General features: G+C 42.9%; 1 protein-coding gene across 4 annotated transcripts in view; it reads left to right on the forward strand.

Moving 5' to 3' along the window:
- DMD (dystrophin) overlaps positions 1-27843 on the forward strand; it is a 2077064-nt gene that overhangs the window by 1972839 nt on the left and 76382 nt on the right. For all 4 annotated transcript variants that reach the window (XM_021677947.1, XM_021677964.2, XM_044911938.1 and 1 more), the window contains 3 exons: positions 11766-11967; positions 14418-14503; positions 16663-16820. In XM_021677947.1, coding sequence (XP_021533622.1) covers positions 11766-11967; positions 14418-14503; positions 16663-16820 — 446 coding nt within the window. The remainder of the gene's footprint in view (positions 1-11765; positions 11968-14417; positions 14504-16662; positions 16821-27843) is intronic.

Below are 27843 nucleotides of genomic sequence, written 5' to 3' on the forward strand. Positions count from 1 at the left end.
CTGATGGCCCTTGTAGTCTAATGAGGGAGATTAAGGGTGTCCATAAAGTCTGGAGACATAGGTGAATGTATATAAGATCATTGTGAATGTGCACAGTCTGTTAAAAAAGAGAAATCAAGTGATACCGTGTCTTTGCCACACTTGATGGGCACCTGGAGGAAAAGTGAAGAGATGGTTTCAAAGGCCTATATTTAGCCGTGTGACAGTGGAAGAATGGGGTACTATGAGAACAGCTAGTTGCGGGGGTGAGGTTCAGAGAGGCTTTGCTGGAAGAGGTGGTACCTAAGTTCTGTGCATCCCGGAGGGTTAGTAGAGCTCACTCTAGGAGGAGTGTTCTAGTCAGAAGGAATAGCGCATGCTGATGCCTTCAGGAACTGAAAGTGCTTGAGCACAGCGAGAGCACAGAGTCCCAAGGAGGGGCTGTGGTGAAACATTTGGTGGAGAGAGAAGTGGGAGGTGGATTGTAAAAGGTTTTTCAAATTTATGTCAAGAATTGAGAGGTCAGTGGGGAGCCACGCAAGGGGGTGACACAATGGGATTTTCCTTGAGAAAGGTCATCATGGCCATGCAATAGAGTGTGGATTGAGGGCGGGGGTTGTGCAGCTGACGAGAGGGACTGGTGGAGCAGTTCTGGGCACTGGAGGAAAGGAGAGAGGTGGAGACAACTGAGACACACGTAACAGGTGACATTGACAGGCCTTAGTGATGAACTTGATAGGGTGGGTGAGGGGAACTCAAGAGAAGCTATGAGGTGCTCGCTTGGGGGAATGGTGCACTTGCCTGGGAGAGATGGACGTGAAGCTGTGATGCTCAGGAGAAATAGACAAATAATATTTAGGACTCTTCAGCATGTAGAGGTTCAGGGAGAGTGTGCACAGGAAGAGGAGAGTATGTAGGCTGTAAGAGGGAATTGCCAAGAAGTGGCCAGAGGGGGAGAAGGAAGATACCAAGAACTCTAGTGCCATGTACTGTGTGGGAGGAAAGAAGTGGCCGGCCACCAGGGGCAGGTGGGCAGGGAGGTCAGCATGGAGTTGGTGCAAGTGCCCATTGGATTTAGCAACAAGGAGGTCCTTACTAACTTCAGTGAGATTCTCAGAAGCACGGTGGAGATGGCGAGGTGGGCTTAAAAGTAAATCGGAAGCGGATGTAAAGACCATACCGCCTGGTCGGTATGGTCAGTTCTTGGAGAAATTTAGTTTGAAAGGGGGAGGGAAAGGGGGGTGGCAGTTGGCTGCCATGGACGGAGGCGTTAATGAAGTATACATACTTATAAGTTGAGAGACACTTGAGTCCATTTAAATGAAGACGAGAAGAAGAGAGAACAAGATGATAAAAAATGGAACTTCTCAGAGCATAGGGGAGGTAATCTAGGAGCCAAGAGAAAGCAGGGGCACCTCTCTTCCACTGTAATGGGGGGGAGAGGGCGAGGCAGGGATCTGTGCAGGTCCGGGTAGCTAAGGAGATCTAGGGGCCGGAGGGTGCAGGAAGCCATGTGGAGGTTTGTTTTCTGCGTGGAGATAGAGTTCCTCTGCCGCAGTTGGGAGCGGAGGGTGATAGGGTTGTGAGTGGGTTCACCTTTCTGGAGAAGAAGAGAGAAGAGGGCTGATGTGAGCAGGAGTCCAGTGCACTCGGTGTTCTGTAGCAGTACCAAGCTGCGCGGGTGTGGGATTGCTCGGGGCTCACTCAGTACTCAGGAGCCGGATGGATCCATCGCAGGTGGGTACACAACAGCTGGGCAAGAGAGGGGGGAATTTGGGCAAAAGAGTGGTTAAGTAGCTGAAGTGCTGTCTGTCAAGGCCACGTTGTCATGTGGAAGATGGTAGTCAGGAGGTAGAGGGATCAAGGGGCTGACTGTTGAGGGAGGCATAGGAAGAGGTGGTGTGGAAGTAACTGGAAGGCTGGCAAGTTGTGGTCAGAGAGTAGCATAGCTAAACATTGTTTCACGAGTGGAACAGGTCCAGGTGACTGCGTCGTGGCTATGACCATTTGAGTGGGTGGTGTAGATGTGAACTTGCATGGAGATGAAACAGGAGGTTAGGGGAGTGAGTCAAGAGTGATGCCCCAGTCATCCCTGCCCATGTTGAAAACATCCAGAATCGGGGCCAGAACCAGGCAAGAGAGAACTGTGAACCTGGGCTGCCAAGCCTTCGGGAATGAAGGCGCCTGACCAGAGGTCTGCAGAGGCTAACAGGCAGTCAAGGACGGTTGCTGGCGTGTGGCTTTTTACCCAGAGAGGGAGAAGAAATGTTCCAGAAGTGAAATTACTTGGGAGGAGAGAGTCAGCTTTTCCTCTTTATCTGGGCCTCTCCAGTCCTTAGCCCAAAGCCCAGCACACAGTAGGTAGGGTTTCATATGTTTCCATGGAATGGATGCATGAGCAAAAGTAAATTGAGGCTTCCATTTCTTTACAGCTTATAGTCTGAAGCTATCGTTTTTTCAGCTATATAGCTGCCAAGTTTAAGTGGTTTTTAAAGGTCTCCCCAGACCTGGGATTTCCTCAGGGACCTGTTAATGTACCATAGCTGGAAAGAGGCCCATTGGGGTGGGGTGGGGCGGAGTCGGAGAGCTGGGCGGAGAAAGTCTTCTGCCTCTTTTTCTTCTCTTGGCCCTGCCCCATCCCAGAGATAATGCTTTCCATTGATAAAGGGGTAATTATGAACCTGTTACTGTAAAGCATTATTATAATAGAGTATCATCCTGTGAGATCCTGAAAGTTCAAAAGAGATAATCAGTTGTTTCAGGTTATACTTTGAAAAAGCCCAGAAGTAGACAAAATGGAAAACCTTCTGGTGGCTGTCCTTTTCTGTAATGTTGCTTTGTCCCTTGGATTTAGGCATTACCCACTGCTGCTGTTAAAAAATAATTCTGTTCGGGTGCCTGGGTGGCTCAGTTGGTTAAGCGACTGCCTTCGGCTCAGGTCATGATCCTGGAGTCCCAGGATCGAGTCCTGCATTGGGCTCCCTGCTCAGCGGGGAGTCTGCTTCTCCCTCTGGCCCTCCCCCTCTCATGTGCTCTCTCTCTCTCAAATAAATAAATAAAATCTTTAAAAAAAATAATTCTGTTCATAAATATCTCATTTTATCATTTCAGTTTATGTTAAAACTTCCAATAAACGTTGGGAAAATGGGGGAATTTGATATTACAAAAAAGTTTGGCCGTTTGAGGTTATAGCCTTGGAGTAGAGTTAAGCTCTGAGGGTAGGATGTAGAATTTCCGCTTTGAAACAGATTTGAAATTCTCAGCCTTTGCTTCCTGAGCATGACTTTTCTCCCATTTGAAAAAGATTTAGGTACAGCCAAATTAGGGTGTGTATTTACCTAAATTACATACTGGATTCTCAAGAATGGCAGGAGAGTTAAACATATCGTATGATTACAGAATGAAGAGTTCGCCAGGCCCTTTATTCTTGAAAACATGTGTGGTCACATTACTTAACTAACCAGTAGATGATTTATGAATTTCCTCTTAATTTGATGTTTGCTTAGGTTTATCTTCTGGCCTTTCTGTCATTTCAGTGCCTGCAAAGCCATGATCAAGAGCTATTGTCTGTGGTACAGGCAAATAAAACTTGGCCTGGCTAGCTCTTCCAACTGAAGGTCGCTTCTACCAACCTTGGCTTTAATGAAAACTAATGATGTTACCTCAGTGATGTCCTCATGCCAGGGAAGAGTTTGAATTACTGATGTTTTAGGAAATAGGCAGCGCTCCTGCCATTACGCTTTTGGTCGTCTTTTTGCACTTTGCTATCAAAGCTTCAATATTGCAGAAACCCGAATAACATAATTTTATCCACTATCGAGAATTTGCTATTTAAGTTGCAAGCTTCACCATTGGCCTGTAATGTCCCCAGTTTGTAATCGGTTTAATGTTGCATGACTCCATACTGCCTTTCAACACACTGTGAGTGAAAATGAAACTCGGCAGAAAAGCAGAGACAAAGAGAAAATCTTGGTAAGAGGGATTTGTAAGCTGCTTCCTACGGCTGATACCAACCCCCCCCCCCCCCCCCCCCCGAGCCAGGAGGAATATAATCTAAACTTTTTCTTGGTCAGTCTCTAGTTCTGATGACATCCTAAAGGTGTGTGGCTTCTACAATTAAAAATTTAGCCAACTTCTAAGAGCAGATATAAAAATGCACTTAACAAAGCATATGTATTTAGTTTATTAGCGCATGGTGAGTTGGAGAGCCCAAACCATAGGGCTAAAGGTACTGCAGTTGATAAATGTGACAGATACTCTGCAAACAAGAAATAGCGATCAATTTGCTTCTGTTCAGCAATGGAATCGCATAGTAGAGAGATTTTGTACGGCCTGAAGTTACCTGAATAAAGTCACGGCTGCCCGACTCACCCTCACTACAAAGCAGGTGAAAGACTTGCTACCTTCTTGGTGAAACCACCTCACCTTTTGAGAGGGCACCGAGGGTGGCCTTTGACAGGGTCCCGTGGCTAACGAAGACCTCCAGGATCCACGACAGCGTAGCTTACACGTCTTCGGTCTAGTGCAGGGAAAGGCCCCAGCCTGAAAGCCAGGATGTGTGTCCATAGCCACAGGCTGCCTCGTGGCAAGGCGGCCCTAGACGCCAGGGTCATTATCTTGTCCGGCCCCCACAAAAGTCCATTTTTCTCATATAGGTGAAAGGTTCTTTTTCACATAGGTGAGAGGCCAGGTCTTATTCGCAACAATCGTGAGGACCAGAGCCAAGAGAATTTTCTCAGCTTCCGTGGTCTCACAGATACTGGTGCCCCAAGAGAGGGCTCCTATGATAGAAGCTCTCTTGCTCCCAGGGGAAGTACTGTAGTCCTTTTTCAAGTGTGTCCAGTACCCATGAGGTGCACACTAGGGGAGGAATGGTTGGCCTTGAGTGGTGGTGCAGAAGCTCTTTTAAGGAGCACCTTGTAGCTTCCCTTTCCAGTCACCGTTCTAGGGGGCTTGCCATCCTTAACCTTCCTTCCGGAGTTGGGTGCCCTCCAAGTGCTATTTTTGCACCAGGAGGGCTTTCCCATCAATGTATCTTTTCCCATTCAGAGCCAATTCTATCTGGCCGGGGGTTCCTTGCCCAGCTCCTTACTCACCTTTTATTCTCTTCTATTTTGCTCGGCCCCATGCTCTGTGGTCCACCAGACACGTTGTTGCCATTGTGTACTCACATCTTTACTATAACTGGGAAGGAAATGTGAGATGCAAAAATGTCCAGTCACCCAGGCTAACATCATATGAGTCGTCATCGCTCCTAAATAGTTGTTAGTGTGCTTATGCCAAGGAAATTTCTCTAATTGTCCGCATCACATTTCTGGCTTTTCAGTCACGGGGATGTGGGCCCACCAATTTAGGCTTATATTCTTCGTGATCAGAGTGTTCCTGTTGTCCCTCCACCCATTTGTGGCTTTCCTCACATACCACAGGTCAAATAGCTATTTTTTTTACACATAATATTTGTGACAAATGACATGTATAGCATTTGACCTTCTACCATATACCCAAGACCTTTCTTAAACCTTCAACATCACAGTGGCCACACAGTATTCTTTCAGATTATCATAAATCAGTGTTCTCCAGATTCGACTGGGTAAATATTCCCACAGGATGCTTTTCAGCACAAATCCTTAATAACAGATGTGTCCTGTGAAACAAGAACCAAAAGACACAGCTACTTCAGTTTTGCTCCGCAGACTCCTGGTTATAATCAGAACTCAAATCTCTTCATCCAGTGTGTTCCATAGATTGGCCAGATGCCCTCTTCACTTCTGGACTCTCTCCCCCACCCTGCTTCTTGACTCTTAAAAGAGACAGTTGACTCATAGCTCAGGGAGCATATATTTTTTAAATTTTTTATTGTTATGTTAATCATCATACATTACATCATTAATTTTTGGTGCAGTGTTCCATGATTCATTGTTTTCGTCTAACACCCAGTGCTCCATGCAGAACGTGCCCTCCTCAATACCCATCACCAGGCTAACCCATCCTCCCACCCCCTATATTTTAAGCCTCTTTCTAGGCGCCAGTGATGTTGGGTTTTTTCCCTTTTGTAACACCCAAGGCATGGCTTTGTTCCCTTCAGTAACAATCTGACCTTTCTTCCTCATCATTAATTTTAGTCCAAACCTTCCACCCACACACGAAGTATGTCCCTTGGGTTCAGCCACTTGGCTCGTGCATATTGAGCTGGTGGCAAGATGAGGCCTAGTGGGGCTTCCCCTTCAATCTCCTCCCAATGGTAAAGGGTCAGATTAGGTTAGTACAGAAAAACGGGGTTACCTTGTTTCTATGCAACAAAACATTTGTGGACAGTCAGCTCCAGCTAGTTGAGGGGTGGGGAAGGAGTAATCCATTGCATCAGTCCCTCTAGAATTCTTACACTTACGTTCCAACTAATAGCCATAATATCCTGTTTCAGAATATTACCAGCCTTTGAGACACTCAACTGTAGCCTCAGTCCAGGGACTGCTAGGTATGGCATTGAAAAAGAAAATGTGGTGAAGTCAGAAACACCTGTAAGTCCCCCACTTGAATTATCTTAATTGTAAGTGGTCTCACAGGTGTAGCACATTTATCAAAGTGAGAGTTACCCAGGTTCCTTTGGTTAGATCTCCACCTGCAGGCCAGAGAGAGTGAAACTCATCTGAAGGAGATCTGAACTTCTTAAGAGCTTTGCCAATACATCCAAGGAACAGAATTTTTAGACGACCTGTTCTTTGCTGTCGGCTTACAGTTCCTTTCTAATTGATTCTATTAGCTCCTCTGGTTCAGGTTCTACCGTTTCTAGATTCCACTAGAAAGTTCTGTCATCGATAACCAGTGTCAAAGCCTGTGCTACTAAAAATCAAGGGTAGCTTGGCAACAAGCATCAACGGCTCATTTTCATCCTTTCTATCAGAATCCTCTTTTTTTCTTTTTCAGTAATACTCTAGCCATATTTTTAAGCTAAGGATCAGTTGGGGGGTCTCCTAAACAATCTCACGCCTGACACTGATTGCAGTGGGAGTAGCAGTCGGGGCTCAGTTGCTAAAGAAGACTCACGGAACCCAAATGACAGTGTTTAAAAATTTACAGTTCATTATAGGAAAAGGCTATAATATGCCATCAGCATTAAAAGCAGGATCAAAACCACAGGCTGCCTCACAGCCTAGGGTCCGGAGAGGCCCGGTGCAAGCCCAATGTGCCCGCTCTCTGGAACAGCGATACCAGGATGCACTTTCTCTCTTGGATCAAGAACCACCGATGTGAGTACAAACCACTTTGGAAACCAGGGAGCATGTAGTGGAGTCTCATACAGGGTTTCTTTTCTTTCTTTCTTTCTTTTTTTTTTTTAGATTTCATTTATTTATTTGGCCAACAGAGACATAGCAAGAGAGGGAACACAAGCAGGGGGAGTGGGAGAGGGAGAAGCAGGCTTCCCACTGAGCAAGGAGCCTGATGCAGGGCTCAATCCCAGGACCCTGGGATCATGACCTGAGCCGAAGGCAGACGCTGAAGGACTGAGCCACCCAGGCGCCCCTCATACAGGGTTTCTTAAAGCCTTCTGGTAACCTGGGCATATTCTTCCCACGTAGCCGGTCCCGTACCCTGCGACCTTCATGGGTCTCCCCCAAACCAGGTAAAAACAGTCAGTGTTACTTCTACCAATAAACAGTAATGATAAGCTGTAACCCATGGCTACAGATCAACACAGTAAGGCACTTCTTTTCATTGCTTTGATCAAGGCTCTGCATTGTGTAGCCTTTTAGCAAAAAAAAAAAAAAAAAAAAAAAAAAAAATCTTAGGCCAACTCCAGAGCCTTTGAAATTAACCCTCACAGCACATCAAAGTGCCCCGACTTTCTTGCTGGGCAAACATGTGCTGGGAAAGTCCTTCAGCCTGAAGTGTCAGCTGCCTGGAGAATGGCATGACGGCACCAGCAGCCTCCTCTTCCTACAGGTGCCCGCTGCCTGGGCACGAGCTGGCAGGCACACAGCGCTTGTCCCGCGGTGCTCTCCCCTGTCTCTGCACAGATGAGGTTACGGGATTGTTGGTATATTAGCACAGAGTCTCTGCATTGACCCATGGGATGAGCTTGGGGGTGATGTGGGCACCGTGAGACTTACTCTGACTTTCTGGTGCTTCTCTTTTGTCCCACTGTTCTCCCTGGTAGAGAACTTGGGATGGTTTTCTTTTTCTGTCAAGTCTATAAGGGCACCTTCTGCAACCTCCCTTTGTGCTCTTCACTATGGACCTCCACGTGTCCTGCTATAATTCCCAGAGGGAGGCTCCTTCTTTCTGGTCTCTGCTTTCTCAACTACAGACCGATTCTAAAGGTGCTTTCTAGTCCTCAGAACCCAAGAGGCAGTAAAGGACAAAAAAAAAAATCGGCTTCAGCTCCTCACTTGTGGCATTTGTAGAAAGGAGTAGAGTTAGCATTGGAATCTAGAATGTTGAAAGGGCAATTACTCAGCAGCCAGAGCCCCAGGAGCCATTAATGGGATCCTGTGCTCAGCCCCCCCACACACACACACCGCTTCATTTTCTGTTTTTTCTGCTTTTCCTGAAGGACACAGAGGGTCCTGGAGAGCAAGTCTTTTTGTCCTGTCCCCACCCTCTCTCTGCCCCACAGCCCTCATGCGGAGGGACACCAATGAATGGCCCCTATTTCTCAATTATGTCAAAACCTCTAGCATCCTCTACTGTACAAATAATTTTTGAAAGAGTGGGTATCTTAGCACATGTTTGGTTTTTATATGGCTTTAAAATATAGTCCCTAGTAAGAAGATAAAGATATTCACCTCCCAATGGAAATTCCTAGTTTGAGGTTAAAAAAAAAAAAAAAAGTTACACAGAATTGTCTGCTGCTTGCTTTTTGAGGCTTCTAGAAACAGTGAACCATTATGTTTAATGTTTCATCAAAAAATCTCACTGTATTCTTTCAGATGGTCGTTTTGAACACTTAAGTGCATGGCTCTGTGGCAATTAAATTGTCCCTATCGATTTTCTCACCTCTTTTCAAGTGCGTAGTATTGGCTATGGGTGTCGACTAGAAGTCTTTGAAAAAATTGTTCCACGAAAGGGGAATTCTGTTTGGTACGTTTGTGTTCTCCGGTCTTCTGTGAGGGCCCATTCTCCTTTTTAACCGCATCTGGTTTCAGCAGAGCTCACTGTGCAGTATTTCTCCCCTCACTGTGTCATCTCTGCTACTGTTCTTCCAGAGCAGTTGCCTTGCTCCCCTCTGGAGCTATTTAGACTCCAAATTTTCTATTCTGTGTGTTACCCACTCACCTGTACAGAGATGAGAGTAGACTCGGTAAAAAGAAATTCGTGCCATGTTGCTACTTGGTTTGCTTCCATCACACGAGTAAATGAGACTCAGTACAAACCCGAGTCTACAAATTCTCGCTTGTTAGTTCTTGTATCCTTAGATGGAAGGCAAAATATTTATAATGATTAAGACAGAGTAACAAGAAAATAATAGAAAAACTTCAAACCACCCATAGCTTCCTTCAGTCTACAAAGAATCGCGCTGAGAATATTGACATTTGGAAGAAAGCCGTTCCTGTCTTGCACTCACGGAGATGGTGAGCTGCTTTTTTAAACGTTCTCACCACCTGAACATTTGCCCCCTAAGCAAGTGCAGCACACAGAAGAGGAGGGGCTGAGAAAGTTGGGAGTCCGCTGTCTGTGTCCCTCTCCCCAGGCTGCCTTGTAGCCCCTGCTTGCTGGGCCCTTCCCTCCTCCGGGCCCCCTGCCTTTTTCCATTATTATTTTATTTTTTTTTATTCTTCATTCTTTTTCCTACCTGCCTCCCTCTCAAATCAAGCTATGTTCTTTCCTACCACTTTAAATAAATTCTCGGCTTCCATGTAAAGAGGTCATCTCTCTGTCCTGAGAGTATTTTAACACAAAAGGAGTGGGGCCTTTGCTTTGATAGGGTGAGTGCTAGTCCGGGGCATTTTCAGGAAAACCGCGTGGAAGCCACAGAGCTTTACTGACTGGGATGAAAGACAAAAACCCCTCCTGTTTCCACCACCAGGTCTCCTTCTGGCTTCCAGGGAAACTTCAAAGGTTACTATTTTTCTTTTTTAAAAGAGAAAAACGTGCATGACATAGGTACGAACCTGCAGAGGTATTAACCACTATCCCCCCCCCCACTTTAATGTTTAATTAGAACTCACTACAAATAACTAGTAAAATACATTGAAGTCTTAAATTTGCATCTGTTTAGCATCGGTCAAGCTGTTTACTGGCTGGGATGGCCCAGGTTTATCTGCAACTACATTTAGAATTGTACTGTCTCCTCCCACTAGATGCGCTAGAGATTGACTTAATTACCATTGATTCTTTGTCTCCAAGGACTGAGAATTCAGACCAGAACTTAAGTGTATAAGGTGTTAGAAAAGCACCCTTGCTGCATTTCCAATTTGGCTAATAAATTGGCTTTAGAGAAAAGCATCTTCCCATGACATTTGGGAGTAAAGCTTGTGATTGAGGTCTCGCTTTTGTTAAATTTTTGTCTTGCAGCATATGAGTAAATAACACTTCAGAGCAAGGGAATCCACCCCCCCCCCATCTTAGAAAGTTCTTAGAGGACTTGAAAAGTACGTTGTAAAATACATCTTGAAGGTGAGAGAAATAAGTGAGCCTCAAGTCTAAAAAATGAGTAGATTATGCAGTTACTTTAGTGTCTCTTTCGAAAATTTTAATCAAGTTGATGATTTTTTCACCTAATATTAAGGTAGCGCAGAGATTGTGAGGTGACTGAAATTTCAAGGTGAAAAACGCTTAATGATTACAAATGCATAGCTGGAAATAGAATTTACACAACCCTAACCATACAGATTAATCAAACTGACCTTCCCTAATACTAATCTGAAAAGGTATTGTCAGGAACTCTTTCAAAATTTCTAGTAAAACAGATTTTTTCTTACTCAGAATGTGGAAATGACTCTGTTCCCATAGAACATTCTAGGTTCCCTGAACTCTCTCACGAATACCCTTGTGCTTCAGGAATGGAAACTTTCCCCGCCCACATTTTTCACCCAGTGCCATCGAGATTTCACAATAACCTCAGATCCTGAATACTCCAGCCAGGAAACTTAGAGCTGGGGGGTGGAGACAAACCACTTTAAAGGAGGGTAGGGTTTACCTCTACAGTCTTCCACTCTACCAGCTGAGCTATCGAAGGGCACATGGATAAAACAGATGTGGTATATATATACAATGGAATAGTACTAGCCATCAAAAAGAATGAAATCTTGCCATTTGCAATGATGTGGATGAAATTAGAGGGTATTATGCTAAGTGAAATAAGTCAGTCAGAAAGACAAAGACCATATGATTTCACTCATGTGGAATTTAAGAGACAAAACAGGTCAACATGGGGCAAGGGAAGGGAAAATAAAGTAGAATAAAAACAGAGAGGGAGGCAAACCATAAGAGACTCTTAACTCTAGGAAACAAACTGAGGGTTGCTGGAGGGGCAGTGGGTGGCTGGTTGGGGTAACTGGGTGATGGGCATTAAGGAGGGCACTTGATGGAATGAGCACTGGGTGTTCTGTGCAACAGATGAATCACTAAATTCTACCCCTGAAACCAGTAGTACACTATTTGTTAACTAAATGGAATTAAAAAAAAAAAATTTTTTTTTTTTTTTTTTTTAAAGAGAATAGGGTTTGGGTTTGGTGTTCACTAAAGAGTACGAGACAACCCGACCAGGATTTTCCAAGGAAAGGGAAAAAGAGTGAAAGGAGGATTTTCCCCTCGGAATCACTTGTGATTTTTTGTGGCTTTTGCAGTGGATCTCTTGAGCCTGTCAGCAGCCTGCGATGCCTTGGACCAGCACAACCTCAAGCAAAATGACCAGCCCATGGACATTCTGCAGGTCATTAATTGTCTGACCACTATTTATGATCGCCTGGAGCAAGAACACAACAATCTGGTCAACGTCCCTCTCTGTGTGGATATGTGTCTCAATTGGCTGCTGAATGTTTATGACACGTACGTATGACAAGCTCTTTACGGACTCCGCCATGGGAAGCTTAGTTTCCAGAATGGTGCGGGTGTAATTAGCATCACAACAGGGGCCCCAGTCTAGAAATACTGTCCTCAGGATGAAAGGTTCATGAAGCCCTGTGAGCCAGTGCTGTCCCTGTGATAAATCATTTTTGCATTCACTGAAGCTGAAAAATATTTGGATGAACTAGGAGGTAAGAGCTAGAATGTAGATTGCTCTCAGAAAACAAACAAAACCCTGAGATACTCATTTTTCATACTCATGTTTCAAATAGTAGAATGAGTCAGTGTGTAGCCTTTTCTTGCCTGTGTAATTTGAATTCCTCCATCCACTTCGGGGGCGGCTCCCACTCTGGCAGAAATGGGTGTGCTCTTGGGGATGCTGGCACACCTGTCACCAGATCTGAAGAGCGTTCGCTGATACTCAGGAGCTTTTTGCGGAAGATCGTGAATTGATAAGCCAAACAAAACGAGAACAAGCCCTTAATGGAGCCAACTCGGCTTCTCAAACTGAGGAAGTTTTATAGCATTCTACAGAGTTTCTGTTCGACACCTCCCTTCATCACTCTCTTGGAGAGTACTTGTTTCTTTCTTTTGGATGGCACACAGGAGGTATCCCCAGTTCTTGTTTTTGTCTTGAGCTCACTGAAGGCAGTTGAGGAAGGTAGCAGACAGAATTGGTTTGAATTTTGACTGAATTCTTCTTAGACCTTAAAATGATTGCATGCCTCATTTCACATGCCAACGAGAACATATCCCCCTTTGGAAATCTGGGAAGGTTTTCTAAGAAGAGTTGCATTTCCGCTGTTTTGCCTTTGTTGTAGATTTCTGCCACCTCTGTGATTAAAATGTATACTTTTTTCCTTGTTATTTTGATAAGGTAGTCCTTTTTGAATTCCAAGACCACCTGGCTGTTTAATTCTGATAATTATTTACCAAGCCCTTGAACATACTGGATTTTAATTGTGGATTACCCTTAACATTTGCTCTGATAAGGGTTTGTACTCAGGTGTTCCTTCACATACGTTTTGGCAGTGTGCTCTTTGCAGATGACGTCTGAGTATATAGAACTTCCCTTCTACCTGCCTCACAATTACTTGGGGACAGTTTTAACTCCTTGAAGACCTGAGTTACATTTTATGAAGTTTACTTGTTAAACTTTGATTTGCCTTTTTTAAAGAGGTGAAAAGATAAGGAAACCTTCCAATGATCGTAATTTGGTTAATGGATTAGGATCCTGTTTGACTAAGGGATTTAGTAAATTGTACCAGTTAAAAGTTGAGCACATTGTTCACCCAAAGTAAACCCAGTTGGGACATATTGTTTGCAGTTTTGAAGTGCTAGGTGGGAAAATTATTCTATAATCTCTCTCTCTCTTTAAGCACCATGTAAGGTTCACTTTCTTTCTCTAACAAGATAAAAGCTGCAAATTATTGAAAATCGTTTTCTACAAAATGGAACATTTTTCATTTTCGTGTTCCATTTTTTCCCACAGATAAAATGAACCATTTATAAGTTTGTCATGAGGAATGCTTTATTTCAGCTTTATAGGAAAAGTGAAAGTGTAAACATATTTAAAACACCGATATAGCAATAGGTTGTTTTTAAATTGCTCTTTAAGATCATATATTTGAGTGTTCTTTAACAGAGGATATTGTATTTTTCTTAAGATAAATGTGTGTATTTTATAGTATGTGTCATGTCGCCTCAAGTGAGTGAGTGTCTTCTCAATCAAGGGCAGTCTGATGACAATCTGGGAGTGCTGGGTTTTTCTTGGGGGGCTTCAATAAGCACAGTAGGCAGTTTGTTGAGTAACCAAAATAATTTGGTGCACAGTAGTAATCCTTCCACTTACCAACTTAAACACCCAGGTGGCTCTCCATTGAATAGAAGGATATTTCTTACTCTTTTCATGTAGAGCTACTGTTACAATTCAAGTAAGGGCTTTTTTTTTAAAAACAGGATTTTATTTATTTATTTGACAGAGACAGAGAGAGAGAGCACAGATAGGCAGAGCGGCAGGCAGAGGGAGAGGGAGAAGCAGGCTCTCCGCGGAGCAGGGAGCCCGACGTGGGTCTCGATCCCAGAACCCTGGGATCATGACCTGAGCCGAAGGCAGACGCTTAACCGACTGAGCCACCCAGGCACACCTAAATAAGGGCTTTTAAGAATCGAAAACTTGGTAAAATTTCCTGGGTCAAAGTGGTCACATTTCCATTGCATTCTAGGCCATGAGCCAAATAGATAAGGCAGATAACAAAGATAGTACATAATGAATAGACAAGTTCTTAATAAGACCATTGGTTTCATACAACAGTGGTCAGTAGAGTTCCCGTATCCAAGGGTTTGTTTTTCCTTTTTTTTTTTTTCTTAAGAAGTGTTTACCATCTACTAAAGTGTCAGTAATTGTTTTCTGGTTTGATTATTCATAATAGGGGACGAACAGGGAGGATCCGGGTCCTGTCTTTTAAAACTGGCATCATTTCTCTGTGCAAAGCCCATTTGGAAGACAAGTACAGATGTAAGTCATGTGTATTAACTCTGTTTTTTTTTTTTTAATTTTATTTTTATTTATTAGAAAGCTCTTGAATTAGGGGTGGGGGGGGTTAACTCTGTTCTTTTATTAACGTTGGCTAATTACCCCAGTTTGAGATGGGGAATGCCTCGCGTTGTGGTGACAGTGGGTTCCTCTTGTAAGTTACAGAACTGCTTTTTAGAGTGTCCTAAAACTTGGTTTGTGCCGTTGTCTGTCAAACATGAAATGGCAGGTATTTAAATAGAGAATGAGGATTAACTCCTCTAGTCCAAGTATTATTTTACATTACATCGACTGTGTCTGAATAAAACACATGTTCCTAGAGGATAAAGTCTGATTTCCTAACCCCTTTGTAAAAGTCAGAAAAATAAATGTGAAGGTTTAATCCATGCCCTTGCTTAGTCTTTGGATTCTTATTTAAAGAGTACTATCTGGCATTCGTGTTCCAGAAACATTGTTTGTTTTGTAATCATCTTACTGCAAGTTGTACAGACATATCCACTTCTGTGACGTGACTAACATTTTATTACGTGAGACACAGATCGCTTGCCATTTCTTACAGGGTAAATATCACCTTATAGAATTTCCTTTTGGTTAACTCTTGGGTTCTTCGACTTAAACTGTGTGAATCCAAATGAAAAGCAAATGCTAGAGGAGCAATGGAAGCGAGCGTTCTTTCCTTTCCCATTGTGAAGGACTGTACTTGTTTTTCACCTTTAAAGGCTCGTAAGAAGTCTTGATGGTAGGAATATTAAGCAAACCTCGCCTATCATGTCATTTCTCTTTTCCCCTAATGTCTAGCCACACAGGGATGAGATGTGCTGAGCTTAAGGATGGGCAGGAGATAAAAGAGAATGAATTTCTCCACAGCCCCTCTGTGTCCTACTGCTTATTTCTCCCCAGGAGTAAGCCACAAAATACACAGGCCCTTTTAGCTCTCACTTTTATGTCGTTTTCACTTGAGTGTGTTTTGTTTTTTTTTTTAATCCTCGGATCCAAAGAAAGAGAACTGAACGGCTTTCATTAACCATTTAAAAAGGTATTTTGGGTAAAGTAGAATATTTCTGTGGGTTTTCCTTCTTTAAATAGTGGAATTACTTACAGGTTAGTTTGTCACCTAACCTTATCAATGGTATGGTACCAGCCCATTGTAATACCAAAGGGAGCTTTGAGCTTGTGTTTCAAATGACTAAGAGGGAACTTGTTTTGAGGTTGGTGACACAAGAATATGAACTTCAAATTGGGATAGGTGAAGATAATTCATAACTTTGAAAAAAAAATCTGTGCATGTGTATCGGAGTGGTGGTAGAAGGTGTGCGTGCTGCCTCGCTTTTGTCATTGACATCTTAGATACCTGGTTAAAATATTCAAATAGAGTTTAAAATGTGCGTATGAAAAGGAAAAGCTTCCTTGAATTTCCTTTTGTTGGCAACTTTTCTTTGAATACAAGGTATGATTGAAATGATTTTATTTCTGAGAACAAGACATACATGGGAAGTGTTGGGTGTGTTCATTCATTCCGTGACATTTCTCATACACAGCTGACCAAATATGGCCCCTGCCCTCACGGGGGTTATCATTTTTCAGCCACAAAGACCGGCATGTATTAGATCAATGACAGTATAAAGTGATAGGAACTAAGTTACAAACATATACAGGAGCCTGTGGGAATACATGCAACAAACCCAATGATCTTAGGACTTCATAAAGAAGTTCCAATTTGGGTACATTTTTTAATCTCTCATGTCCAAAGGGGATGGTGCTTTGGACCAGTTACATGGCTCTTACTGCTAAAATATTTATTTTATGATAGTGGTTACATCCTATATATGAAATAGTTCCCAAAGGATTACGTTTTAGCTTAGGAAAATTTAGGTGTCAAGACTGTATGTAAACTCACGTTTCTTGCAGGACTGTAGTTTATTTAAAAGCTGTCATGCTTTCTATATACACACGGTGATGATTAACTTGATCCATAAAAATAGTAAATGTGCAGATGAGCATGAATTAGAAGGAACCCCTATCTGTGGGAATATTGGCTGCTCTCAATAAGTAGTGCTTGGAATTGAGGTGGTTGGTAGGTTCTGCTAGCATCGACGTGGTGCTGCTTTTTGATTATTGAAATGCTCTTCTTCCTTTTGTAGACCTTTTCAAGCAAGTGGCAAGTTCAACAGGATTTTGTGACCAGCGCAGGCTGGGCCTCCTCCTGCATGACTCCATCCAAATCCCAAGACAGTTGGGTGAAGTCGCATCCTTCGGGGGCAGTAACATTGAGCCGAGTGTCAGGAGCTGCTTCCAGTTTGTGAGTTATTCACCTTCTTAAGTAACTTGTTTCTTTTTTTGCATTTTAGAAATTAATGAAAAAATAAAAACACACAACTTGAGTTTCTCACATTAGTTCCCGTGTAGGCAGTTAGGAAGGGATTGATACTTGAAACCTCTGAAGGCAGTGGCTTCTGGACTCTGGGTTTTGGGAGAGAGGACGCTACGGAGGAAGGAAAAGAAATCTCTACAGTAGGGACCCCGTGGTTAATAAGGTGCCGGGAGGGAAGGGAGTCTGCGGTGGTTCAGCAAGGGAGGAAATAAATCTCCAGCCACAGAAATCCTTTGTAAATAAGAAACTAACTTTTGTAGGTGAGTCTTTTAAGTTTCTTAGCCTTTTTTTCCTTTCTTCTTTTTTTTTTTTTAAAGATTTTATTTATTTATTTGAGAAAGAGAGGCAGCACGAGCAGGGGGAGGGGCAGAGGGAGAAGCAGACTCCCAACTGAGCAGGGAGCCCGATGCGGGACTTGATCCCAGGGCCCCGGGATCATGACCTGAGCCGAAGGCAGATGCTTAACCAACTGAGCCACCCAGGCTCCCTGTCTATCACTTTTTGAAGTTGTCCTTCTGTAGCTTTGGCCTTCCTCTATAATCTGAAGGCCTGATTGGTGACTCTGCATATAACAAGGTCAGAAGTTTATGCTCTGCTGGTATCCATCCCTAGCCCAACACACGGCTTGTCCATTCTCTTATCCCGTCCTGGGGCCTCTTCCATACCACTGTCAGTTCCCCCAGAAACATCCTCTTCCAGCACTCCATTGAGAGACACATAGGCTGTTTCCATTGTTTGCTGAGGTAGGTAATGCTGCAGTGAACATCTTTATGCATTTAGCTGTTTTCCTTGGTTGAAGTTTTCCCTTAGGATAAATTCTCAGGAATGGGATTACCAGACTAAAAGAGTTTTGTGGCTTTTGATACATATTTCCGGATGGCTTGTTGTCAAAAGTTGTTCCTCTTTGTAATACCACCGGCCCTGAAGGAGTGAGATATTTGCAGTATCCAGTTATTCACAGTGGTCTTTGGTTGGTTGGTTGGTTGGTTTTTGTTTTCATGCAAGGAGCTGTTTTTCTTTTATGGGGTTTCTCAATCCATAGTGATCCCATGAACAATAGAACTAGCTCTAGAGATCACCAGATAACCTGGTTAGACCTGTGGTCTTTGACCACAGACTGGGCTAAAACCACAGAAGGCCTCCCAGGCAGAATGTTGTGAATATTTAGATGTTTAAAGCCGTTTGAGCATTCATTTAAAAGTTAACCAGGCACACCGACGAAATGCCCACATAATAAGCCACCTTATTTAGCGTTGGACATACTGTTTGGATTGTTGTGCTAAAGTTAAGGCACAGTAGCTAGAAATGTAAAATAGATGTGGAGAAATAAATCCTTTTTTGCCTCATGCTCAAACTTCCCAAAATGTAAATAGATTATCAGTACCTCTAGATTTTTTTTTTTTTTGTAATCTATTCCAGAATGGAGACACAAGTAACTTTCATAAAGTGAATAGTAATGGCCACAAATAATCCAGATTCATTTTTTTAAGTCCAGTTAGAAAACAACCTGTAATGGCCTGAGTTGTTTTTCCTAAGCATTGTTTTCTCTTTAATCAAATTTCAGTTACTCTTTAAATTTCTAGCTGTGAAGCACACACGTGTTGATATAAATGCATGCGCACACAGTTATGTGTGTACTGTGGCTTGGGTTGAGAGTAAGGGTCAGAATGGAAGTCTGCCGACAGCCGACAGACATCAAGAACCACTGGAGCCCTTGTCCCATGGGCCACAGGACTGCCTGGGGCTGCAGCTACCACCACCCTCCCTGCAGACTCTCGCTCTTTTTTAGAGGGAGAGAATCTCAAGCAGACTCCCCACTGAGCACGGAGCCCAGTGGGAGGGGTGGGGGGACTCGATCTCACGATCATGAGATCATGACCTGAGCCAAAACCAAGAGTCTGACGCTCAACTGAGTGAGCCACCCAAGCGCCCCCTGGCTCTTTTTTTAGTTGAAATATACAAAATACTTGACATTACACGGTGTAAATGTAAGGTGTACAACACGTTGACTCGATACATTAGTATATTGTAATGTGATTGCCATTGCTGTGCTAGTTAGCCCTGCTATCACGTCATATAATTATCATTTCTTTGGTAGGAATAAGTAAGATCTCGCCTCTTGACTCTCTTGAGTGGGAGTCAGGACAAGGGGTCACCGAACAGAAGCTCTGCCTTCCCAAATGCTGTGCCCTTATCAGGAGCTATGTCCCTGTACTTCCACGTGCCGCATCCTTTGGCTGGATGCCCCCCGTTCTTCCCTGACCACATGTCTCTGTCTTGGTAATAGCAACGCTGTCTTCTCAGTGTCGAAACTTGCAATTCAGTCTGTCCTCACATATTTAGTGAATGTGTTCTGGCTAGCCAGTCTCCAAGCTCTTGGGAATGTCTTCTGTGAGCCTGGGGGGGACATCTGTCAAGAGACGAACAGGGGTAACAGGTGGATGTTATTTTCTTCTCTCTACTCTATGGTATTTTCTGAATTTTCTTCTTTGAATATTCAGAATTAGGAAAAAAATGAGTAAAGTGCTAACTTTTTTTTTGTTTTTAAGAGAAAGAAACCTCTTTCGTCTGATCTCCTTCCTTGCCACTCTTACTATTCACTACACCCTGACCCTGTCATTGCTCTTACTGCTCTTGTACTGGTTTTAGAGAAATGTATTCGCTGTATGATAGCATGTGTCAAAATCCGTTTCTTCCCATGGCCCCCTGAATAAATCCTAATTTGTCTGATTCTCACACCTTTCTTAATCTGTTTCCATAGCTACCCACTGTTGGCTTCCACCTCCATGAAACGGCGTCTCCCTACCCTTTGAACCTACTACGCTTATAAATATCGTTACCGTTGCTACTGATAATCATACCTGCTATTTGTTCACATGAATTCTGTCCTTGAATCTCACCAGTCCTTTGAGGAGAATGAAATGGGCAGGCGGTGGGGGTTGTGTTTTTCTTGTTATTTAAATGGATGAATAATTTACCTCTGCCCCTCAAGGCCCTCAACTGGCAGAAGACTTTAATTCCTACTCCTGTGTCCCCAAACCTCCACTTATCACCTCAGTCCCAAATACGCATATTTTGATTCTGCTCTCCACCCTCCCGAGGTGAAATAATAGGGCTTTATTCTGACTCCCTGCTGGAATACAAGATGCCATAACAAAAGGGGAACATACAGGACTTGGGGGTAACAGGAATGTTCATTTTTAAAGAAGTTGAGTATTCGCAGTGGGATGTTACTGGTAGGATGTCGGGCACGTTCTCGGTGTACAGAGCCCGGCAAGGTTTATGTTACTTAGGTTTGGGAAGCCTCTTGACTTGCTAGCCATTTGCAATCAGGTTCAACTGATCCATTTTGTTTCCTTCACGGTCGCCATCCTGGCCCTGGTGTGCTCTCCCTCAGCCAGGTGCTCTGGCGGGCACCTCGCGGTTCCCTGTGCACCGCATATGAAAATGTGCAGTTTGCTGCAGCGAAAGTTAACACTGGTGAAAATGCCCTTTGCCCTTTGTTTGACGTGTAAAGACCTTGGGACTGGGGCCAGGCTGGTTCCTTCAGCAAGGTTGTGCTCAAAGACCTCTGTTTCTAAACCTCAGGAAACAGGAGGGAAGTCCTTGTTTTCTCCTACGAATGCATGCCTTGTATCCAGAAGGAGAAGTTGACTTCAGAAGAAAACTTACTTCTTTCGGGTTGGTACAGTTAGAAAGGTGTCGCGTCTGATTCAGGCAAGAGCCTAGGAGCGGCTGGGAGAGAGGGCTGTTTGCACGTGCCGGGCTCACTGGGCAATCTTGCAAAGCTCTCCTTAGCTGAGGTCCGGTTCTCTCCAGTCTGGACGTGGATGCACAACAGGATGAATGGACTTTAGTACTGCTGAACTGGCCACTTAAAAATGGGTAAGATAGTAAGTTTTAGGGTATGTGTACTTAACCACAATAAAGAAAGTTAGGGAAGAACCCCAAAATAGTTCTAAATCAGAGACTAACGGAAATCACCATCACGCTCAAGTACAATGTTTTGCCTATATTTAAAAATCAGTATAGGTCTTTCAAGGAATTACCCAGTAAGCCAGGACCCGAAGTCATATCTGTGGCTATCAAAAAGGAGAATTATCCATAAATGTATGGATTTGACAGTGGTATCTTCTTTGAGAGTAAATGAGGCAACAGGATAATGTTTCTACTGTAGAAGCTTACTGCAGTCAACACATGTAGTGGGAAACTGACTCTTTTGGGTAGTAGAAGTGAAGTATTCATTTGACAGAGACAGAGCACAAGTGGGGTGAGGGGCAGAGGAGAGGGAGAAGCAGGCTCCCCGCAGAGCAGGGAGCCCGATGCGGGGCTCAATCCCAGGACCCTGGGAGGCAGACGCTTCACTGACTGAGCCACCCAGGCACCCTGAAACTAGTTTGTTTCAATTAACACATCATCAGGTTGTTCTTTAGTTCATAATCCATGGAAACAGCTCCATTGTCAGAGCGGAATGATCCTTAGGACCTGAGTAAGGCTGGGCATGGCCCTGACAGTGAGTCACACAGATTGCCCAAAGGAACCTTGGAGATTCACCGCATGTGTCCTTTTTCTGCTGAGAAAACTGAAGCCCAGAGAGGCAGGACTTACTACATTCTACATATTGCAGTTGTATCGTGTCCCATCTAGACAGAAGGCCTAAGTTCCCTATGTTCCAAGCCAGTATTTCCTTCTGCTAAACCATCTGAGTGGAAATAGATGGCTTAACTGGTTCAAATACCAGACTGAACAAAGAGCTAAGAAACATGATCCCTTATGTGAATTTTTGGTTATAATAGGATGACACGGATAAATGAACACCCTTATCACTACCACAGTGCATGTGTACGTGCACGCACACACACACCACGCATGCCCCGTGATCTTTATTTAAGCTATTCTACTCCCAATGGCAGGTGACTAAGTCTTCCTGCAAATGAAACCAACTAATATTGCCTTTTAAGTGGGAAAACTTTATACCTTTAAGGGACTCCACAAAAGAGTCATGTATCTGTAAATTGGTATTTGGCAGTGCCCTGAGAAGTAACCCCGTCCCCCATGATAGTTTGTAGAGTTTTCTTCTGTAAACATTTTAGGGACTTCATTGTTGAGATGGATTCGAGTATACCAACTTTATATTCAGTTGGCTTCACCTACAGAGCTTGGGCACCAGATTTTGTTTATTTTACATCTGTTTCCTGCCTCCTGTATTCATGCATTCAAAATGAGTAAGTTGCTTTTTCGTATGTCCTGTGAATTTTTATATTCGTATGACAAAAATGAATATCATCATTGCTGTAATAGCGAATGATACAGAAATGAGAATAAATTACCATTTCAGCTATTGAGAGCAAGTCTCTCTCTCTCTCTCATGTAAATAATCATTCCAGAAAACCTGGAGAAGTGAGTGGCAGAGTGGTTAGGTGCATAGGCACTGAAGCCAACTGCCTGGGTTCAAATCCCAGCTCTGCTGTTTTTTAACCTTTCTGGCCCCTGTGCTCTGGGGGTGCTTGGGGGGGGGGGGGGGGGTGGGCAGTGAGCCAGTAAAGGCAGAGCGCTCAGAGTTGTTGCAGATACATGGGAGGTACTTAGTACCTGTTAGCTTCCGATGATCTAAAGTGTATTGTAACTTGAGCATATCCTACCAAGATTAAGAATTCCTTTTATCTATAACCGAGCATCTCTGGATTCGGTTTTAGAGACTCTCGACATACTGTTTTCTCTCTGAGTGTGAAAATACCATGCCAGGACACTTCTGAATCAGTTTGACAGCATTCCTCATGCCAATTGATCACATTTAATATTTTCCATCCTTAAAATAACTCCTAAAAATTATACTTTGCTTAGGTTGCCTTCAGCTTTTTATTCAGTAATCGAAATATGGGCTCTTCAGTTCCATAAACATTCTTTTTACACCCTTTTGGTGGTAAATGTTGAACTCATGTTTCCTTGAACTCATGATGGATACTAATAACTACAGTAGTAGTAACTTACTACAATTAGGTATGCATAGAGGTAGTTTCACCATGCTATTGGGCCTGCTTATGGACAGAATTCCTGCAGATTTTCAGGAAGGATCTTTTATCTCAGAGTATTATCAATATTGTCTTGAGTTGACTCTTGCTTCTCAATTGCTAGGTTTTTTTAATTACCAGCTATGGTGGGTTTAGCTTCATAGTTATCCATTTAATTTGTTGTGGTTTGTGTGGTTAACTTCTCAGTGTGGGGTGATGGTTATTTTCTTCAGTATTTTGAGGGTAGTTTTGTGCTGTAGTTGAAACCTATGTCATTCATGCACTTAAACTGCTAAAGAAGATAATTGGTGTCCTTTTGCTCAACATTTTTTTTAAAAAAAAGATTTTATTTACTTACTTGAGACAGAGAGCACCAGCTGGGGTGGGGGCAGAGGGAGAGGGAGAAGCAAACTCCCCGCTCAGCACCTAGCCCTACACAGGGCCCTACACAGGCTCAACATTCTTTTTTTAAAAAAAGATTTTATTTACTTACTTGAGACAGAGAGAGAGCTCACCGGTTGGGGTGGGGCAGAGGGAGAGGGAGAAGCCGACTCCCCGCTCAGCACCTAGCCCTACACAGGGCTCAGTCCCAAAGCTAAAGGCAACTGTTGAGATCATGACCTGAGCCAAAGTCAGACACTCAACTGACTGAGCCACCCAGGCGTCCCTCTTTGCTCAAATGTCTAAAGTAGTACTTCATTGTTATGACCAAATTTCCTCCGTCCTTCCTTCCTCCCTGCCTTCCTTTCTCCCTCCTTCCGTCTTTCCCTTCCCTTCCCACAAGAGTTGAGTCAGAGGTGCTAATGAAAACAAATTTTTTTGAGAGCCATGCATTCAGTTGGAAGAATATTCTAGATTTCATCAGTTCACCATTAATTCTAATTCACACTGAAACTTACCCAAAAAACTCATGGAAACAAGGAAACATGAGTTCAGTATTGCCATTTGCTTTTTTCCTTGTTTGTCACTGGCTTATAAATTGAATTTTTAATGGAAGGTTCTTTCTACAAGGTTATTTAAGATGAGGGATAGTGTAGTACTTCCTCCTGTGGTGTCCTTATCTGTTTATCCAGGGTCCTTAGCGTATCTTGATTCTCTAACAGCTAGAGGTTTTTTGTTTGCAGTTGGGTTCTTTTTTTGGCATTTGATAAAATATTATTTATTTTTTTAGAGGCAGGTGGCAGAGAGAAAGAGAGAATCTTAAGCAGGCTCCATGTCCAGCGCAGAGCCTGATGCAGGGCTCAGTCTCACGACCCTGAGATCACAAACTGAGCCAAAATCAAGAGTCGGACTTTTAACTGACTGAGCCACCCAGGCACCCCTGATAAAATAGTTTTAAAATCTTTTCTATCTTTTTTCAAAGCTACATTTAAAAAAAAAAAAAAACCATGCAGTTAAATTTATTCCGGTGGTCAGTTCTATGAGTTTAGACAAATGCATTGTTTCACCATCACTCCAGTCAAGACACAGAACATTTCCATCACCCCTAAAATTCCCTCTTCCTTTGTTGTCATCCCGCCTGCTCCCAGTTTCTGGAAACCATTACTCTGTTTTCTGTTCCTATGGTTTTGCCTTTCCCTAAACTGGATTTCAAATGAAGAGTTAACATTATATCTTGAACTTTAGCCAAACATGTCCTGATACATACTTGAGAAAGTATATTCTGTGATATATATGTGTGTGAAACTTTTCTGTTAAGTAAGAACTCTCTAGCATAAATTAATGTGGAGCATACTTATGGATTTGCATAGATTTAAAAATTTGCTTACGTTCCCTGGAGCCATGGTGTTAATTGGTTTACTAGTCAGGTGGAGTGGAGAGCCTGAGGTCAGGACAGTTGTCCTTGAACATGTAAATGAAGAGTGGATAATCACTGTGTGTTATTGTTTGGGCTGATTTTATCTTTAATGGGTAATTCAGAGTCCTGATTAATATTTTAGAACAGTGACTGCTGGCCTCCAACCTGCTCATTATCTTCAGAACTTTAAATAAAATACTTGATTTCTACCCAAGACAGCAGTTACAGGAAGCCTTTTACTTCTTCTTGTCTCACAAATACAACTCTTGACCTCTCCATCTTTATTTCAAACATGAAAAATGTCTGTGAATGTGGGGATTTTTAAACTTTCTTATGCTGAAAATTCACAAATACCTTGGAAAAGCACATCTAGGCAGAGTATGAGAGGATGTTTTAGGCACAGTGTAGCTAAGAGAACAGAGAGGAAGTCAGTTTGGTGTTAGGTTTGTATTTTTTGAGAAAAGTAATCCTGAAGAGCTTTTCACGTTTTATACCAGTGACATCAATGCTATCTCCCCCCACCCTTTAACAATTATTAAAGTCACTCTTTGGCACCTGGGTGGCTCCGACCATTGGGCGTCTGCCTTCGGCTCAGGTCATGATCCCAGAGTCCTGGGATTGAGCCCCACGGTGGGCTCCCAGCTCAGCAGGGAGCCTGCTTCTCCCTCTGCCCCTCTCCCTGCTTGTGCGCGCGAGCGCTCATGCGCGCGCTCTCTCTCTGTCAAATAAATAAAATCTTAAAAAAAAAAAAGGCACAGTTACTCTTACCCTCCCACCTGCCTTGCCCTCCCCCATGAAGGGGTGATTTGGAAGAAACCGTGGTTTCCAACCAGCATTTTCTTTTGGAAAAATTTCAAGCATAAAAAAAATGGAAAGGCTAGCGTAGTGAGCAGCCATACATCTCATACATACAGCCTTTGGTGAGCATTTTATCCCACGAACATTCCCCTTCCTCCCACTCACTCCGTGTAGGTACATGTATTTGAATACACACACAAGCGTGGTTTTTCCCTTTACTATTTAAAAGTCAAAGGACATCACAACATCAAACATAAACCCCTAAACGCTTCACCACACTTTTTTTTTTTTTAAGGACTTCCTCCTCCATAACTGCAAAGCTACCATCACACAGATTTTATGTTGATGCAGTAACATCATCTGTCATGCAGTCCACACTGAAATTTCCCCATTGCCCTAGAATGTTCCTTATGGGTGGCTCTTTTCTTCTAGGATCTAGTCAAGGTTTTTGTCTTGGATTTGCTTGTCATGTCTCTGTACTTTCACTGAATCTGAACAGTCCCCTCACATTTTTTTTTCCTCATTCATGACCCTGACATTTTTGAAGAGCTCAGGCCACTTCTCTTGAAGAATGTCCTATATTTGGGATTTTTCTAGTTATTTCCTCCTGATTAGATTCAGGTTAAAATTTTTTGGCCGGAAGACAACAGAGATGATGTTGTCTCCTCACAATGTCACATCTGGCGGGACAAAATAACACCTTGTTTTTTACTGATAATGCTAAGTATGTTAAGACAGTGTCTGCCAGATATTTCCTTTGTAAAAGTGTCCTTTTCCCTTTGTCATTAGGAAGTCATTTGTGTGATATTTTGAGACTCTATGGCTATCCTTTTCCTTAACAACCTTTCACCGTATAATTTTAGCCTCCCCTGATGATGCTTTTCTAATTCAAAGATGACATTGGTGGTTGCCTAAGATTTTCTGATTCTACCTTTCCATACGTAGTAGCTGGGTTTCTTCTGTAAAGAAGAGTTTCCACTTCTCCCCTTGCTGTTTTTGAGTATCACCACAGACATCCAAAGTGATGTTGAATGTACAAGAGAAGAGACTTCTCCTGACTGAGCTGCCTTTGGATATGCTTTTTGCCATGGTGTTACCTAAAATGCCAATGTACAGATGGTCCTTTTCCTCCATAGCAATGTAAACATACATTTAATAAATACATTTCAGGGGGCACCTGGGTGGCTCAGTGGGTTAAGTGTCTGCTTTCGGCTCAGGCAATGATCTCAGGGTTCTGGGATTGAATCCAGCATGGGCTTCCTGCTCAGTGGGGAGTCTGCTTCTCCTTCTCCCTCTGCCCCTCCCCACTGCTCATTCTCTCTCTCAAGTACATAAGTAAAATCTTTATAAATACATACATACATACATACATTTCTGTGTCAGCCAGCTCTTTTATAGGAGTGACAAGTTAACCAAAGCATGTAACATGAGCTATGTGCTCATGAAGAATGAGATGCTCATAGGCTTTTCTGTTTCTTCTTTTCCTTTTATGCTACTTCAGTATAGATCGACCCGAACCTGTTAGTCCTTATAGCTTATACATGCCATAGCATGTAATGGAAGGAGGAAGGAGACACATTACCGAAAAGAAGGGGCAAAGGAGGTGATCAGAAAGATAGGAGTATGTGTTTATCGCAGTGATTTTTGTACTTTCATACAGCTGTCAGTAGATGAGTATAGAATTATGTTGAAGATTTAGTAGCTGGGCATTGTTTCAGGTAGGCCTTACTTAGATATCAGAGCCTCTAGAACTCTCAGGTTAAAGATTCCAAAGATTTCAGAGATCAGCCTGTCTGTTCTCCTCAGAAATTATTTCTGTCTTTACTTTTTAAGCCCACTTTATGTGTACATATTGAAGTATTAAAATAATAGATCATCTTGAGCTGTTTCCTTAACTTCTTTGAGCCTTTCTTCATCTGTAACATAGTTAAATGTATTATATCAGGAGCTACGTGTCCCCAAGTTGTTTGTTTGTTTTTTTATTTCTCGTATCTTCTCTTTAATGAATTGTTCATTTTTAAACTTCTTAACTTTTAAAGTGTGCAATTTGATAAATTTTGACATGTGTTCACGTGATGAATCCATCGCGGCAATCAAAATGAGCATATCTATCACACCAAAAAGTATTTTTAGGCCACTTGGTAATCCTTCCAGGTCCTCCCAGGTGCCCTACCACCATCCCCATCTCTAGATGACAACTTACCTGCTTTCTGTCACTATGGATTATTTTGCATCGTCTGTAATTCTATGCAAATGGAATTTTATAGGATATACCCATTTTTGCCTGGCTTTTACTCAGTATAACTGAGATTTATTTATATTGTCTATATCCATACTTCATTCT

Source organism: Neomonachus schauinslandi, chromosome X, assembly GCF_002201575.2.
Source record: "Neomonachus schauinslandi chromosome X, ASM220157v2, whole genome shotgun sequence".
In the NCBI taxonomy this organism is placed as follows: domain Eukaryota; kingdom Metazoa; phylum Chordata; class Mammalia; order Carnivora; family Phocidae; genus Neomonachus; species Neomonachus schauinslandi.